At 46.7% G+C, this 18,095-nt stretch overlaps 3 protein-coding genes across 4 annotated transcripts in view; 1 reads left to right on the top strand and 2 right to left on the bottom strand.

The window, feature by feature from the left end:
• LOC120959902 (rho-associated protein kinase 1) overlaps positions 1 to 18,095 on the bottom strand; it is a 212,346-nt gene that overhangs the window by 122,361 nt on the left and 71,890 nt on the right. The gene's annotated exons all lie outside the window — the stretch shown is intronic.
• On the top strand, positions 1,663 to 7,926 carry LOC120958260 (uncharacterized). Its single transcript, XM_040380925.2, has 5 exons — positions 1,663 to 2,246; positions 2,333 to 3,520; positions 5,091 to 5,242; positions 5,319 to 5,535; positions 5,615 to 7,926. The coding sequence occupies exons 1-5, from the start codon at positions 1,950 to 1,952 to the stop codon at positions 7,472 to 7,474; spliced, it is 3,714 nt and encodes a 1,237-aa protein (XP_040236859.2). The 5' UTR covers positions 1,663 to 1,949; the 3' UTR covers positions 7,475 to 7,926.
• On the bottom strand, positions 10,306 to 16,984 carry LOC120956482 (ubiquitin carboxyl-terminal hydrolase MINDY-3 homolog). Its single transcript, XM_040377974.2, has 5 exons — positions 16,097 to 16,984; positions 15,853 to 15,986; positions 15,201 to 15,771; positions 12,168 to 12,465; positions 10,306 to 11,789 (listed from the first exon to the last, which is right to left on the bottom strand). The coding sequence occupies exons 1-5, from the start codon at positions 16,338 to 16,340 to the stop codon at positions 11,483 to 11,485; spliced, it is 1,554 nt and encodes a 517-aa protein (XP_040233908.2). The 5' UTR covers positions 16,341 to 16,984; the 3' UTR covers positions 10,306 to 11,482.

Genomic DNA, 18,095 nt, shown 5'->3' with positions numbered 1-18,095 from the left:
ATTGATGTTTAATGAACTGTGAAATGAACTTATTATAATGGGAATTGGACTCTATAGCATCCTTGTTGGACAAATCCTATAGGAATTTCCAAGGAATCTGTCCAAAAAGGGTGCCTTAGTGGACTTTCCATCACATGGAGTTCACTCCCTATTGAAAAAGAGTCAATAAAGTGTCCCACAACTATGAGAACCACTGGAAAACCCTGTATTGACTTCGGCAGCCCTAAACCCTAGAAATCGAGGTGCCAAATAAGAAAATGATTTTACTAGTAGATTGATAACATCAATTTTGCAACAACAAAAAAACATTCGAGTTCTTTTATGGTAAATAAGGTATGTCAGGTAATGTTTTGGGATTTTTAAACAAAGTTTTTTTTTTCACAACGCCTATAAGCTTTCAATCGACCAAATGTCATACGGAACACCCTCTACTTAACGTTAATGAGTTTGTCCATAACTAAAGGAGGCCCCCCGTTTGATCCACTTATCGTTTCTGTTAAGCCCTCTTCTTTTTTGTGGAGTGTGTTTATCAGAATCAATCATAGTTAACTGGGCTCGATAAGCTTCCGCACAGTCAGCGTGCTTTGAGATTTTCTATGCTAAGGGAGGCTACATACAGAAAGTGAAGGATAGGGAAAGAGAGAGAGAGAGAGAGAGAAAGAGACTAAGAAACTAAAATTACCGGGCAACTTGAATGTTTCTTTCTTTCTAGTTAAATATCCTAAAACTAGCGAACATTACCAGAATCTCAATATCAGGCGTAAAGTATTATTTGGAAGCCGCTTGTTTTCTGCTCTGCTGCAAAATGCAGCTACGGTTGCAGTACGTTTTGTATGGGTTAGCTTATCTATCGCCCGTGGGAAGGCGTTGGCCTTGCATGACAATCATAATTAGGTACCCTGCACATAATTTCTAACCCATCTATTTATATCGCACGGATGATGTCAAACAGCCAAGTGTATCGAAGAAAATGATGTTATTTCCTCATCGATTTGTTTTGAAACGATAGTGAGTTTGCTAGATAAGATTTAAAGCTGATGTACTTTAATTCACAAAAAAGGTAAGATGTCTCTATACTTCTCGTTATTTGTTGCTGTTTTTAAAAAAATAAAAAATAAAGGTAGTATACCTTCGAGTTTTGTTTTCATTGCGATTTTGAGAAAGAATTAGATAAGTTGTTGGAGATTTTTTTTCTTTTCTAGTTCAGAGCTCTTTTAAGTCGTTTGATCCATGGCTTCATGGCCCTTCAGACATTGAAGTGAGAAAGCTTTGCTGTGTCTGGCAACATCTGACTTGAATAGGTTGTTATCTGCCCGCCCTACCTCAAGAAACTTTCAGTGGTTTGTAGAGGATGTCAATAGATGCGAACATCAGCTGTTATTATCCTGTTTTGAAAGAATACAATCAAACAATTGGGAACAGAATATCCCTTAACATGTGCGCATGTCCTTTCCGCTTCTAATCACAACACCCATTTGTTGGGCTCCAACTATTGGAATTTTTGGAATTCTATTGGAAACCAGAGCCCTCCGCAAAGGAACACTTTTGGGATTGTGAGACAAAAAAGGTGCCTACAGGTCTTTGTTTCCAGTTTTTTTTTCTCTCTCTCTCTCTGAGGAACTGTTTGGTTACCATCGCTTCGACTACAACGCCACCCACGGATAACTACCAGACCCGATGTTCCGATGTTAGATCGAACATCCGTTGCCATGATGACGCGCAGTCTGCTGCAGAGACACCCTTGGTTATGCAAGCGTAACTTGCCAGCCACGAATTTTGCCCCATTGCGCAGTGCGACCTACCCAGTGCTGGATGTACATCTTCGTGTTCCAAATTTTTTTTGGAAACATTTGTTATTTGGAACCAAGAATTACGTAAAATCAGTGTAAGATTAGAATTACGAGTGGTGTAGACGACGAACCTTTCCCGGTCGGGTGCTCCCACCAACCATGGTGCATCTCGATCCGCTGCGGCTATGCCGTAAAAAGCGCAAACTACCGCAGGGAGGCGCCATCCTCGACCAGGTGATATCGCAGTCCGCGTCCGCCTCGAACCAGTGTCTCCTGTACAAGATGGCCAACTACAAGCGGGGCGGCGATCTGATCGACGCGTTCCAGATCGGCGGCCAGAAGGCGGTGGAGCAGCTGATCCGCGAGCAGTTCGGCGTGTTCATGTACAACAAGGGCCGGGGCCAGATCATTAACCGGGCCGAGTACCTGCGCTGGAAGTACATGGACAACCATGAGGTAGGGATGCGAGAGCACCACTCTCTCTCTCACACACTCCCTGTCACTCTCAATCAACCTTCAACCCGTTTGTGTGCTGATTCTAGGTCATCATACCGATCGAGGCCTCCCTGTCGCCGCACGACCCGCTCAGCAAGTGGGACGACCATAAGGCCTGCTGGCAGATGCAGTACCGGGGCCTGCTGGGCGAAAGTCTGCTGCACGTGCTCATCATCTGCGACACGAAGGTGCACACCAAGCTGGCCCGCATCCTGCTGCGCGTCTTCCCGGAGCAGTCGATCGACGTGATGGAGGGCGAGGAGTATCTTGGCGCGTCCGCCCTCCACCTAGCCATCGCGTACAGCAACAACGAGCTGGTCGGTGACCTGATCGATGCCGGCGCGGACGTGTCGCAGCGGGCGACCGGGCGCTTCTTTCTGCCCCGCGACCAGCAGGGCCTGCGGCCGGCCAAGACGACCGACTACGAGGGGCTGGCGTACCTCGGCGAGTACCCACTGGCCTGGGCGGCCTGCTGCGCGAACGAGTCGGTGTACAACCTGCTGCTCGAGTGCGGCGCCGACCCGAACGCCCAGGACAGCTTCGGCAACATGATCCTGCACATGGTGGTCGTGTGCGACAAGCTGGACATGTTCGGGTACGCCCTGCGCCACCCGAAGCTACCGTGCAAGAACGGCATCGTGAATGCGGCCGGCCTGACCCCGCTTACGCTCGCCTGCCGGCTCGGCCGCGACGAAGTGTTCCGCGAGATGTTGGAGCTTTCTGCGCGCGAATTCTGGCGGTACAGTAACATCACCTGCTCGGGCTACCCGCTAAACGCGCTGGACACGCTCATGCCGGACGGCAGCACCAACTGGAATTCGGCCCTGTTCATCATCCTGAACGGCACGAAGGAGGAGCATCTGAACATGCTGGACGGCGGCATCGTCGAGCGGCTGCTGGACGAGAAGTGGAAAACGTTCGCCCGGAACCAGTTCATCAAGCGGCTGCTCATCCTCGCGATACACCTGTTCTGTCTGTCCTGCTCGGTCTACCTGCGCCCGGTCCGCGTGTTTGCTGATGACGAGGGCGAGGAGGGCGGAGACGCAACCGATGACGATGGTGCGGACGATGGTGGGCCGATGGCGGTGGACGCGGTCGACGACGACATCGACCTGACGACCTGGGTGCGGTACGGCTTCGAGGTGGCCACGGTGATGGGCGTGCTGAGCTACGTCGTACTGCAGCAGGGCGACGAGATCAAGAATCAGGGCTTCTTCTCCTTTCTCAAGTCGCTGGTAAGTAAGCGGGCGGGGAGCGGCAATGGGTGGCGCTTAGTGGCGTAGTGACAGAAGCTCCTGTAAGTACGTTCAATGCTTTTGGGCTAAATAACGTGACCTTTGATGCCTCAAGTCGTATCAGGAGTCTGTCTGATCCAAAGCTATCTATTAGGCTTTACATAAGTTCGTGAGTACTACTTTTTCCCATCTTTGCTAATAGTAATGTATGATCTCATGGTAGACTAAGGATTCCATTGCAAAGAAGTATCAGCTCTTAGGCTGCTATCGATGCATCAATCAATTTTTTCCCCTGCAATTGGGGAGTTACTAGTGAACCAGATCATGCTTCTCATCTACTACTGGGTGGGATAACACATTCAATTTCAATGTTTCTTAATACCTTTTTTACCGTAACAGCAGTTGCTCACTGACTGTAACTCTGTTGGAACTGAACGCCGTTTCACAGCTATAATTAACCCGGGGACTCAATAAATCAGTGTTCACATCAGTTCCATTGCTTTTAAACGATGGGAAATGACTTGCTGAGATACTACAAGCGTCTCTAGATGTTCTCGATGGTTTTGTGCAGGATCTTCATCGAGCATTGCATTGCCTGTACTGAGAACTTTTGTCCATAGTCCTACAAATCTTTCCAAATACTTCAGTTTTCAACTGTTTCATCCAAAAGACCCCGGAAATAGTTTTGCTGCACTGGAAATATTTGAAAAGAGGAATTTTAACAATATTTTAGCCACATTATTAATACTATGTTAAGTTGTGATTTCACTTCAGACCCAGCCATGCCTTCGATACTCTAATTTCAGCTAATGGATGTATGGCTTATGCTTGTTTTGTTTCAAATATTTTGCAGAATTACTACTACTCATTCACTACTTGCTAGCAAAAAAAAACAAAATGATTATTTTTACTGGAAATATGATGATTTTTTGGAGAAAAAAAAATCCCATTCTTTCTTCAATATTTCATCTTAAGAAACATTCTTGGAGTTGAAATTTGGGTCTGGTTTAAATATTTTAAACTCAACTTCTTAGGATCCTCTGGATCCAAAGATACATACATTGTTCCTGAAGTTGAAATATTTTAAACCCAACTTCTCGTAGTAATTGACAGAGGCGGATTCATCCATCTCGGGGTCCTACCTAAGCGGGATATCGAAATGAGGTCCCTAGTTTCCTTAAAATGTATTGTTCGTACCTGATGTACCTGATGAGCAAGCAATTTTATGTTATTTTTAATGGTACCTAAAACATTGTTTTCTTGTAATCTGGCTAACATTATGTAAATGTCATTGCCAATAAATGTCATTGTTTTATGTTTTCACTCAAGACATGCTCTAAAGACTCTCTGGAATGATTTAAATACATTGTTACAGCGTATTTTACTTTATGCACTTTATACCTTATACCACCTGCTCGTTTAAGAAAAGTTTCTTAATTTATGAAAATTACCGTAAGTTTCTTTTTGAATTTGCCAAACGTCCTAATTCATTTGTATGGAGCTTTACAGCTTCTGTATGTGTGTAATTGAAAAAAAACCTTCATCCTCCTTTTCGTTTACTCACCGGCAGAGTCAAGCACCGGCGAAGGCGATTTTTCTGATATCCAACATCCTGATCCTGGCCTGCATACCGCTGCGCATGATGGGCGACACCGAGACGGAGGAAGCCATCCTGCTATTTGCCGTACCGGGCAGCTGGTTTCTGCTAATGTTCTTTGCTGGGTGAGTGTGCGCTTATCCCCCAAAATTATTTTTGTAACAATCATCATCTCCAACGTGTTCCATCCCCTGCCTGCAGTGCGATCGGACTGACCGGACCGTTCGTGACGATGATCTTCTCCATGATCACGGGCGACATGTTCACGTTCGGCATCATCTACATGATCGTGCTGTTTGGCTTTTCGCAAGCGTTCTACTTCCTCTACAAGGGCCACCCGAACGCGGAGGACAGCCCGTTCGGCAGCTATTTCGGCACGTGGATGGCGCTGTTCCAGACCACGCTCGGCGACTACGATGTAAGTTGAAGGAAACCCCTCACACTGGCAGACACGTCCCATTTTTTTCTTCTTTTTCTTTGGCTCATATCCCTTCCAGTACGCCGATCTGAACCTCACCACCTACCCGAACCTGGCGAAGACGGTGTTTGTCATCTTTATGATCTTCGTGCCGATCCTGCTGCTGAACATGCTGATCGCGATGATGGGCAACACGTACGCGTACGTGATCGAGCAGGCGGAGAAGGAGGGCATGAAGCAGTGGGCGAAGATAGTGGTCAATCTCGAGCGGGCGGTGACGCAGGACGACGCGAAGCGCTACCTGGAGGAGTACTCGATCGGGCTCGGACCGTCGGACGATCCGCGGTACGAGACGCGCGGCGTCATGGTGATCAAGAGCAAGAGCAAGACGCGGGCCCGCCAGCGCAAGGGCGCAGTGAGCAACTGGAAGAGCGTGCTGCGCGTCACGCTCAACGAGCTGAAGAAGCGCAGCATGACGGGCGAGGAGCTGCGGCGCATCATGTGGGGCCGCTCGTCCATCACGTCGCCGGCGAAGATCGCGAAGAAGAAGCGGCCGGGCGAGGTGGACGATCTGCTGGGCGATCCGTTCGCGATAACGGCCGCGATCGACGTGATGTCGTTCACGCAGGACATCGTGATGGTTAGCACGGACACGGTCTGCCCGATCACGATACCGCCAGCGGCTGCCCCGGGCACGGCGGCCCCGAAGGCTGGTGGCACCAAACCGGTAGTAGTGGCACCGCCGCCGCCAGCAGCAACAGCAGTGCAGCAACCACCGCCGCCAGCGACGACACGGCGCCACTCGACGGCAAGCGCACCGGCCACGATGGGGCTGGGCGTGGAGGCGGCCCTGCCCGACTACAAGGATCCGCTGCGCGAGCTCGTCATCATCTCCGAGTCGGCCTCGGTCGACGAGAACTACGCGCAGAACGTGAAAACGCTCGCGATCGACGCGTCCACGCTCGACCACGTGCACGAGATCGACATCAGCGCGATGCCAACGCCCGGGCGGCGCGATCCACTGGCGCAGCCCGCACCGGCCGGTATGCAGCAGCAACAGCAACAGCAGCAACAGCAGCAACAGCAGCAGCAACAGCCCCAGCAACCCCAGCAGCAGCAGAATCTCGGCCAGCTGACCCTCTTCCAGAACCCGAAGGACGTCGTGGATCCGGTGCGGGAGCGCGAGTTTCTCAAAACGCTCGAAGCGCTCGAGGACACGGACAGCGAGGCGGGCGAGAAGCCCGTCCTCGGCAAGATCTCGCTGATCCGGCGGGCCAAATCGGCCGTCTCGCGCAGCACTTCGCGCAAGCGCAAAACCGACCAGCACCCGCTGTTCATGATCGCGTGGGAGGACAAGGGCGACCAGCAGCGGCACAGCACAGCGCTGTACGATGGCGCGACGGGTGCGGCCCCGTCGGTCGGTGCGCCCGGCGAGCTGGGGCAGCCGGAGCAGCCCGAGGACGCCGTCACGGTCGAGGAGCTGCACCGGCGGATGGAGCAGTTCCACCAGCGGGCGTCCGTGCGCGAACGGGACGCGAACTCGAGCGAGAGCGGCAGCGGCAAGCAGCACGCCGGCCCGAAGGCACGGAAGCCGTCCCACCATCGGGACGGTGGCGGCTCCCATCATCACCATGGGCTCGGGCGGGGCAAGCACAACAAGATATCGCCCGACAACTCGAACGAAAGCACGGGCGGTGGCGGCGGTGGCGGCGCCAGTGGCCACGGGCGCAAGCAGGACAAGCGCATGAAGTCGGCCCCGATACTGGGCAGCGGCGGTGCGGGCAGTGCCGGTAGCAGTGCCGGCGGGCGGACGGTGGCGCCCGGTGGTGCCCGACCGGACGATGGTACCGGGTCGCCGCCGGACCCGCTCGAACCGTGGAGCACCAAGAACATCATGAACATCAACAAGCTGCTGGACCAGGACACGACCGAAGAGTAGCGCGATGCAGTGAGTGTTCTGTGCCGGAAGAGATACAACGAAAAGGAGTTTTCATTGTTGAAATTGTTACGATCGATTCTTCTTTTTCGATTTTTTTTTATTTATTTTGTGACGTCAGAATTTCATGTCTTTTTCATACTGAAAACGTCTTTTTCGACATTTAATACGTCACAAAATAAATAAAAAAAAGTGCTGTCACAGACTTTCGGCGAAGGGTAAACAACCCTGTATCCATTATCTTATATAATTACCTACTCTTTGTGTCTTTAACGTAATTGTTGTGGAGCTGGAGTGTTTAGCGACCTTTCACTTAAACGAAACTTTTTTGTGCATCATTACTTTTTCGGAACAAAAAACTGTAATAGAGTAGATGTGTGCATCATGTGAAACTCTTTTTCGTCTATTACCTACAATTGATGCAATAAAACTATTATCGGCACATATTACCAACACGTCACTTTAAATTGCCCAATAACAGGTAATACACGCCTTACCATAAAATAAAAAAGGCAATTACTGCACGGGCTTTGCGGAATAGAATAGTATGGGGAAGGTAGGTAAAGACGGACACTACGGGTAAGATGGGCACTTCGCATAAGTCCATGATGAAAGTAATGATCGATCGAAACTGAAAGTAAAACAGCGCGTTTGAGAATATTGTTGACATAATGTTTGCAAAATTGCTTAAATTCTCGAAAAAAAAAACAATTTGCAATCTGAAGCAAACTTACGACTCCGATCCGACTTCGACTATTGTTCGTCCGCTTCCGATTCCGGCAAAATCGGAATCACTAGTTCCAACCGGAGTTGGAGTCATTCGGAGTTGTCCCGAGTCGTCCAGAGTCATCCGGAGTCGTTCGGAGGCGTCCAGAGTCATCTGTAGTCATCCAGAGTCGTCCGGAGTTATACGGAATCACATGGAGTTAGCCGGAGTCGAAGTCTTCTAAAGTTGGAGTCATCCGGGGTAGGAACCATGCGAACTTGTCCGGAGTCATCCGGAGTCATCTGAAGTCGTTCCGAATTGTCCGGAGTCGTCCAAAGTCGTCCGGAGTCGTCCGGAGTCGTCTGGAGTCGTCTGGAGTCTTCCAGAGTCGTCCGGAGTTGGCCGTGTTATCAGGCATTTCAATTCTGTGTGTTTTGCGTGCAAATAATGATATTGGGAAGATATCCAGGAACCATCCAGGAACTATAAAAAAGCATTTTAATATGCTACAAACGGAACACGTGTCAAAATAGCAGCCATTCACGAAACCCAATATCTTGCCATGACTTGGACAACTTTGATCAACAAAAAGGCATTGATATGACATCGTTCAGAAATAGATGAAAGATTCTATGAGATTACAAAGATCAACAAAAAAAAAGTCTTATTTTGAATTGGTGGGAAAAATTACCTACTAAACAAGTCCATCAAGCACGCTAGGATCACGAATTTTAGTAATTTCCTAAAGGGATGTTCTAGACTGATGTTCGTTAAGCTTGAGCAAACTGTCCGCTGTTAGTGCCCAATATTTCAATAATACTTTAGGTTCTGCATTCTAGGAGGTGTTAGAAGCGGCGCTTACAATTTCAAAATTCAGGGCTAAAATGAACCTTCGTTGCATTTGTACGTGGTTATTTAAGAATCGATGTATGTACGTACCAGGACGTGGAAAGCAATAGGATTTGTTAAAATTATGTCATGATGTTCACATATCAGGGTCTCCGTCTTACTCGTACAGTTTAAAGCTGCACGAAAAAAAACATGTTTTTAAGTCATGGCAAACATACAAACTTAAACAACATAAACATCTGTAAAAACTTTAAAGTTTCAACACATTTTCCGATACAACATGAGTGTAGGATAAGGTAAGTAGATTTTCATGGTCGTTGTAATTATATATCTCTACATTATTTTTACATGTTCCTTAACGTGTCCGTCTTTAACACCTTCCCCTAAAAGTGGTATAAAATAATGATGTTTCAAAGCAGTAGTATTGTTGTAGCAGCAACGGCTAAGTTTGTGAATAATTTTAAAATATACATACATTTTTTGGGTACGACCCCTTTCCTGCGTTCATCGACAAGCGTAAGCGTGAAACATTTTTGTTCCCAATAAGAACTCGTGATCATTTTGAGAGTTCCAATACTAAGAATCTTTAAATATCAACCTTTTTTCAAAAGAAGCAGGTATAAGTGTGGAGAAAAGGTGTGAGGAAGGTGACACATTAACTGCCAGTCCAAAACTCGCCAAGTCGTACAAAAATCGAAAAAAGCCTGAGCAGACCGTGAGCGCGTCCACTCTACGTCCAGATACAGGGTTTACCAAGCCAATCCGCCATCGTCAAAGTGTTTTCAGTCGCTGTAAATACTTTTTCAGACGTCGGAAACCCTCAATTGGCCACTGTATAAGCATAAAACATAGCGCAGCGTATGGAAACACAACGAACCAAATACTGGCAAAGCGGCCGATTTTGTATGGCTAAAAGTGAATTGAGAGGATTAAAAAAAATGGGGAGATTTAGTAACAGTCACCGTATAATTAAGGTTGATGTTAAAACATTAAAATCTTTAAAAAATAGGAAATAAATTTCGAATGAACAAGGCTTCAATGTTCCTGTTTGGAATTAGTTATTTTTTTACCAAACTACTGCCGGAAGGCCACACACGAGAAAACAGTGAGGGAAAGGTGTTGTTTTTGAGTGAAAAAAGTACCTTCGAATAAAGCTGGAAATAAATTTAACCTTCAGGATAATTTAATCAACCTGTCGCTGCATACTACACGCGCAAAACCACCATTCATACGTTCTCTCAGGTAAAAATGAAAGACAAGCCATTGGCGTGTTTCCGTGTGTGTTTTGTGTCGCATTTGTATAGCATAATGTATTCTCAACAGATTTTAGAACGCGCGCGTTACAGAGGGCCCCTGTTGCATTGCTGCTGGCAGCAACAGAGGCTGTCCCCACAGTTTTTGTTTGTTACTAGATTCTCTTGCTTTTGCGTTTCTTTTCTTTTTTTTTTTTGGAACCGGTACTTATATATCCACAGATGCGTGTTATTATTAATCCTTTTTTTTCTGCTCTTTTCTGACACTGACGTTTTGCGAACAAGGTTAAGAAAACCCTGCTGCCACCGAACCGATACCGTCTTCTCTAGGTCTATCTCTCTCCTTTGGGTTGGGTTTAGAGCAAATACTACCCCGCCGGGCTAACCTTCGTTCGTCTTATAGGAGGGGGGGGGGGTGGGAGGAAGGGGCTTTAAAAACTGAAAATGGAATAGAATAGTTTACACCAACAACCGGCCAATGCTGCGTCCGGGGGTGGTGTTGGTGGAAGGAAATAAATTAATATTCACATATTGATTTGAGACGACACGGAACACGGAGCAACCGGTTGCTACCGGATGTTCCCTCCGCTACCTACCCCCACCCCCCCCCCCCCCCCCCCTTGTTGGGAATTTACACCTGACCCGACCTGATTCTGAATAAGCTCTTCTTCAGTTGTTGTAGCATTTTTTTTTTCATTTCCTCCCTTTTTGTTTTCGATTTTCTTCCTATATTTTTGGTCTAACAAGCAAAAAGGTTACCGCGGTTAAATAAGAGGATAGAAGAAGAAAAAGAAAACTAATTAACTAATCGTAACTCTCATCCAGCCCGCAATACGCTCTTGTATACATTAACCAGCTCAGACTATACGTTACAGTGCACGAAATTCTTCGCCACAGACTCCACAAACACTACCAGGCGGAGATGAAGCATGTGCAATGTGCGGGGCACGCAGCGAATGGCGCTTCCCCCGGCTAGAAAGTTCAATACATGTGGCGCGCGTCTTTGATGCGACTTTACCAAGCTCGCTTCTCGTCTTTATTTACGACAACGACGACGACGACGACGACGGGGAAACAGATTAACTAAGGAAGGGGAGGGACACGGATGACGGGAACAGGGAGGGAATGGAAGGACAAACGGAGGAAAGAAAAGGGGAAGTAAAAAAAAAACAACACCGAGGACACCGAGCGCAGGCACCCTCATCAGTTCAGCGAAGGCGTCCGGTTGCCGGCCCAGTTCACCTCGATCGTGGGCCATTTGGTTTGCAGACAGGTCAGCATCGGGTCGGAGGGATTGCACATGCGCACGTCGCTCTCGAGCAGCACCGCCTGGCCGCGGCTGTACTGCACCACGCTGCCGTAGTTCGAGTTCGGGATGCCGTTGTAGTGCAGCAGATCGAACGTGTCCGGGGTGGACTTTTTCTCGTCCGGGAAGAACTCGCTCATGAACGCGTTCAGCAGGATGATGCCGAGATTTTCCGGATCGAGCCGGCTGCGCATCAGCTCCACGCTAAAAAGAGAAAGAGAGTGAGTGGGTGTTTTTGTGTGTGTGAGCGAGAGAGAGAGAGAGAGAGAGAGAGAGAGACAGAGAGCAGCAGTACAGAGTTTGCCAGGAGTTCTAATAGCTGTGGAACACTGTATTGAATCTTTCTTACGTGAAATGAAATTAATGTAATAGGAATTGGACTCAATAGCACCCTTTATGCACAAATCCAATAGGAATTTCCAAGGAGCCTGTCCAAAACGGGCGCCTAAGAGTCCAATTTCCATTGTATGAAGTTCACTTCCCATTAGAAAAGTCAAAGAAGTGCCCCGCGACTATGAGAACCCCTGTAAAACGCTGTAAAGCAACCAAGCCAAGCTAGCTGCGATCCAGTACAGTACTTACTACTCCGGCTCGCTGACCAGCTCGAGGGCGCACAGCACGTCCTGCAGGACCGGGCCCGGTATGAAGTTGCTGCCGTCCGGGTCGAACTGGCGGAAGACGCGGCGCGCGAGCTCGCCGGGCGTTTCCGGCGACACCAGCCGCCGCTCGTGGCTGAACAGCACGGTCAGGTGCGTGTCGGACCCCATCACCCAGACCGGGTTCTTTGGATTTTTGTAGAAGAAACCGACGGTGCAGTACTGCAGCTGCTCCATCACGGTGATGAAACCGATGTCCGACTGCTGGTTGATGCCCTTCAGCTCTGCGCGCGCCAAGAAGAATGCATTATAAAATTAAATAAAAACAGAATTAATGAATGATAGCAATGCAATGCGGTTACAAGGTAAATCAGTGTTGCGAACGGTGATAATCGTCAACATAAAATTTTACATATTGATACTGTTGCGAAAAGTACACTTTCACAATACACAGTTACACGAAAAAAGTTATTTAACACAATGATATTTTTCTAATACATTCATTTGACTTTCATCTTTCCGTACTTCAAGGGAACTGGATTTCCAAGTGGTCCAATAGCTAAATATCGGCGAATGCGCGATTAAGCTGTTCTGAAGTCACATGAAAAATGTCAAATGTCATTCAATCTACTTTTTTTTTGCAATCATCAAATGGTAAAAGCGCTGCCTGTTGTACCACAACATGATTGTCGCTCTTGGAAAGTCGTGTCATGCTAATCGTGAATATTATGAACGAAAAACTGATTTTCACCGGACGCTTACTGAGAATGTCGTGCAAGAAGGTTGAAATTCCTATTATTCAATAACTGCTGTTTAAAATAACTATAAAGATTCTTTAGTTAAGCATTGGCCATATATTACGCTTAAGTGTTTAGAAATACAAAACAACAAAAGCAAGCGCAATATCGCTGCTTGATTAATCCATCCTCCAAATTATTGGGAATATTCTGGGGATGGTAAAAAAACCATTAAAATTATCGAAACAAAGTACATTCAGTAGCTTTACTGAACGTATTACAAACGTATTCTTAAGCTTTACGAGAGCGGTCGGCAAACGTTTGAGGTAGAGGGACAAATTCTAATAAATGATCTAGAGCCGCGGGTCAAGCTCCAATTGTTAGAAAAAAAAACAATCAAATAATGCCATCAAATAATGCGATTGGTGATTTATTTGATTTGAGTTTTTTTTTTTCTAATAATAAAAATCAATAAAAAAAAACAATTTAAAAATCAAATACGGTTAAATTGAGATTGAGTTCGAACTGGCTGAATGGTTCGTCATTTCAATTTACAATAATGAACTGAGTACGACGGTATAAAATGTCACACTAAAAGATCTTCAGTAATTTGTATACTAATAGTTTCCTCCCATCATTTAAAATCATATAAATCCATTCGCGGGCCAGATTGCATGCTGCGGCGGGTCAGACTTTGCCGACCGCTGCTTTACGAACAATTAATGCCATGTCATATAACTTGATAACTGATTCCTTTTTTAAGTAAAAGCTCCTTGAAAACCGTTGTATTCTTAAAAAGCAACAGTGTGAAATCGTCGTACTCGTGAAAACAACAATCAGCGCTTTTTTAATATAGGGTAAATATACCAATAGTTGTGCAATTTGTAGAGGTGCAGATGTGTTTTAATTAATTTAAAGTGGCATATGTTTTATCATCACAATCACAACCAACTTTACCATCAAACACACAAATAAAAAACAAATCTAACTGATTCGTTGTACCTATAATGGTGGTATGGTTCCTATAGTCGTCGTACTGTGTTCCTTTAGTGGTGCTAGTCAATAATACCTCAAAAACTGTGTATAATATAAATGGAACTTAGTTTTGTAGCTGTTTTCATACCAATGGCGAGGATTACTGCCATAATATTGAATTCTTGCGTAATTTCATCGCAAAAAATAAAAATTTGATTAATGATCCACACCAGGAAGAGTGTGCTTGATTTGAGGTCGGTTTTTCGCTCAGCTATATATGCGAATTTTGGCCTTCGTTTGGTAAATTACTTGCAGTAAATTCCGTTTCCTATGTTGGTGAACTCAATACGAGCTGCTAAAAACATGCTAACAAAATTATTAAAATGTTTTACTTTTACTTATTTTTAAATGTAACCATCCCTGCTTTGTGTACCTATAATGTCACTATGGTGGAAAAAAACACTTTCTAAAATGCAAAAATATGATCAAAAGGCAATGCATTTTAGTAAATCAATAACATTTCATACAATTTCCTTAATGAATAATGTTTCCTAATGAAATCCTAGGAATTTTGGAAAAAAAAGTTGACTCATTTCACAAAATAATGGATTTTTAGGTCATTATGTACATTCCGTTACTTAATGCATCATTTAGCTTTTAAAGCCTTTGTTAAAGACCATTGCACATTGCTCACCAACATAAATAACTTGATTACTTTTAAAATATCGCATTGAGTGCTGTTTAGTGCAATTGCACCACTATTGGTAAATATGTTACCCTTTACATTTGTGGGATTTCATCTAAGATTAAGTGATTGAAAATGTCAAATATGAATTTAGCTCATTGTTCCACCACGAGCTGACTAAAAATCATTATTCATTATTCAACAAGTTATTTTTAAATAATTTTTCAACATTAAATGATGGCTAAAAAGCAAACATACATGCTTGTACTAAAAAAAAGTAAAATAATTCGGGAGGCAACTGAATCGAAAGTGTATCAAATTTGGTTCAACTTGCATCGACTAGGGCCATATTTCCGTACAAACGTCTCACTCGGGCAAGGCAGTACAAAAGCATATTGCGTCCCTGAGTGAGACTCGGACAAAACTGTGTGGTTTGAAGCCTGTTTTGTTACTTTTTCCTGCTAAAACTATATAAAATACGAGTTCTTCTAATCCCACTTGCTTCTCATAAAAAGCATATTTTGTTTCAATAGAATAAAACAGAATTTTGCAGCTGCTGCACCTGCAACCCTCCTAATTCAACGAGCAAGAGCATTCGAATTGAAATTAACCCGCCACTTACTCATGCCACCGACGTCCTGCTCGTTGTCCCATACGTGCGGGACCGCGCGCCCGGTCAGCATCAGGTTGATCAGCGCCTGGCTGCCGCAACCGTACGTGTCGTGTATGAGCGACTCGGTCGGGTCGGACATCTCGGACAGGATGTGCTCCAGCCCCTTGGTCTGCAGCACGGTGTACAGCAGCAGCAGCACGCCGCACTCGTCCGTCAGCACGTGGTAGTTCTGTGCGTAAAACTGGTGCACCTCGTCGATGTGGGCGTGCTCGCGAAACCGAATCCGCTCGTGGAACGCTTCGGCCGTCCAGGTGGCGGTGGTGCTACTGCCGGCCGTCCGCTGGCCCGTGGGCGGGCGCACCATGGCGGCATCGTGCGTATCCACCCCCGGACCAACCGGCTCCTCGCTCGGTTCGTGCTCGGTGCCAGCATCCTGCCGCACGGCCGCCCGTTCGCCGCTCGGGCCGGCCTGCTCACCTTCGCTCTCCAGCGTCACTATGCGGTACGCGTCCGTTTTGCACTTCATCAGTATCTGGCAGACGGCCTGGATGAGCAGCGTTTTGCATTTGTCCGCCGTAAGCTACCGGAAGGGGTGGGTAAAATTGGTTGTTTTTTTTTTTTTAATAGAAAGTTTCCAGCAAATATAGGGTTAAAATATTACCTCATTGAAGCTGTGGGCGGGCGATTCCGCCAGCAGTATCTTCAGCAGGTACGCCTGGACCGGTGCGATTACACAACAGGGCCCACCGTCGCGCTGCACCAGTGCGGACGGCTCACAGTCGCTGAAGGAAAATCCTGCCCGGAGCAAAAAGAAAAGTGCGTTATTTCAGCTTAAGCCAGATTCCTGCTCAAACCCCATCTTGCAACAGCCTCTCTCTCTCTCTCTCTCTCTCTCTCTATGTTACCTTGCAGCCACCGCCGGAACACGTCCGGCTTTATCTTGCCACCCCAGAGCAGGGAGGCAATTTGTTCCGAAACCGTTTTGCTACTCCCGTCTGATGGTTCTGCTGCTGCTGCTGCACCTTCTCCGTCTTCGTGGCTGCTCGCAGCTGCCGTCGATGCGACGGACGTGCCAGGTTCGGGCTGTTCTGTTCCGGTCATTGCATCGGTGGCGGCCGCGCTCGCCGGTGGTGCCGGGTTTTCATCCATCCGCTTCTGCTGCTGGGGTGCTGCTTTTTGCACTTACGGTCACTGGATGCGCCCACGCACAAAGGGGTGGGTGGGGGGTACCAACTAGAATGCACCGCTGTGACGCGTGTTTATGCAAGTGCAAGGGGTGCAGTGCTACTGCAGCAGCGCAGTACGATACAGCCGGACGACGTGGAGCTGCTGCATCCGGCAAGGGAGCAGCGGGCTGCCGCTCGGTACGGTCGGCTTGATTGGAGCAGGTTCAAAAAGTGGTTGCAAATTGATCGTGCCTGACCCGAACAGTTGAACGAAGGGGGTGTGATGATTTTTCTTTCTTTCTTTCTCGCAATGATACTCGCTGGACGAAAACGCGATGCACTGGACCCGGACACAACACGGAAAGGAAAAGGGGGAACAACAAGGCACGACACAACACTCGGCACGAACGGCTCTCACAAGCGTACGGAGGTGCGCGGTAACATTTTACGCACCGATTTAGGGAGTAAAGCACAGTTTTTTGCCAGCAGAGGAAAAAAACCCGTTTGGAATGCAGCCAAAAAGACCGAAATATTTCCGAAACGCAGCGGATGATTCACACGGGCCCCCGTCTGTCAAAACAGAACGCTTGCCGAAGCGTTTGCAAGCTGTGCGCCATTTTGACAGCGTTTGAATTTTGACAGGTCGGGTTGGGGCGGAAGCGTTACCCAGCCAGCAAGCGATGTGCTGTTTTGTGCCCATCTCCTTTACGAAAAGGCCCGATGTTGGAAGAGATATTTGCAATACAAATAGTAACCGAGCTGCCGAATTTTAGGAATATTTTGTGTCAGTGACTCCGATCCAGCCCAATCAAAAGTACAGCAAAAATGTTTCAATTGCGAAGCGTTCTGTTCAGATGTGACATCCCAAAAAACATTTTGACGGCGAACTTGAAACTACCCAAGCACCACTAGTGATATGCTTGATAGACGATGGAAAGCACAGTAGAGCGCCGTTTATACGGGTACCTTTTATCCGGCCATGTGTATCCGTGTTGTTGAGAAATCACAGGTAAATATTAAGGTGACATTGCGTTCTGAGGATATTTAAAAAATCGGTTATCATAGCACATGGTCATAAAAAATAATTAATAAATCATAGCAAATTTCAAATACAGGCGGTCCCCGAGATACACGGTTAAACGGGACCGAAAACGGACGCAAAATACCACGTATCTCGATTTCCGCGTAAGTCGAATCTCGTGATTACCATTATGTCACTAATTTTCGTGTAATTTTGCAAGTGCCGGTCTCGTGGTACAGTTGTCAACTCGTACGACTTAACAACATGCCCGTCATGGGTTCAAGCCCCAAATAGACCGTGCCGCCATACGTAGGATTGACTACCCTGCTATGGGGGGAAATCAATTAGTCACTCAAAGCCAAACCCACAAGAGGTAAAGGCAGGCCTTGACCGACAATGGTTGTTGAGCCAAAGAAGAAGAAGAAGAAGAATTTTGCAAGTAGGGGACGGTTTTAATCACTTCATGAATTATTTGATTTGATTCTGACTGAATATAACAGTTTCAAAGCTTTTGAAATAGTTTTTAACATTCGATCAAAACGGAAATTATTTGGCAATTTACAATTAAGGTGTCAAATTAGTACAATTTGCTCAAAGAATTGTCAAATTTAGAAAACCGCGAAGTTGATGTTGACACTTTGTACACGGATTTGACAGCAGGCGGAATTCCGCGGCCGCAAAATTCCGGTCCGTGTATTTTTGGCTTAAGGAATTTGT

This window comes from Anopheles coluzzii, chromosome X (genome assembly GCF_943734685.1).
Source record: "Anopheles coluzzii chromosome X, AcolN3, whole genome shotgun sequence".
NCBI lineage: Eukaryota > Metazoa > Arthropoda > Insecta > Diptera > Culicidae > Anopheles > Anopheles coluzzii.
This window is presented reverse-complemented; position numbering and strand designations above follow the sequence as displayed.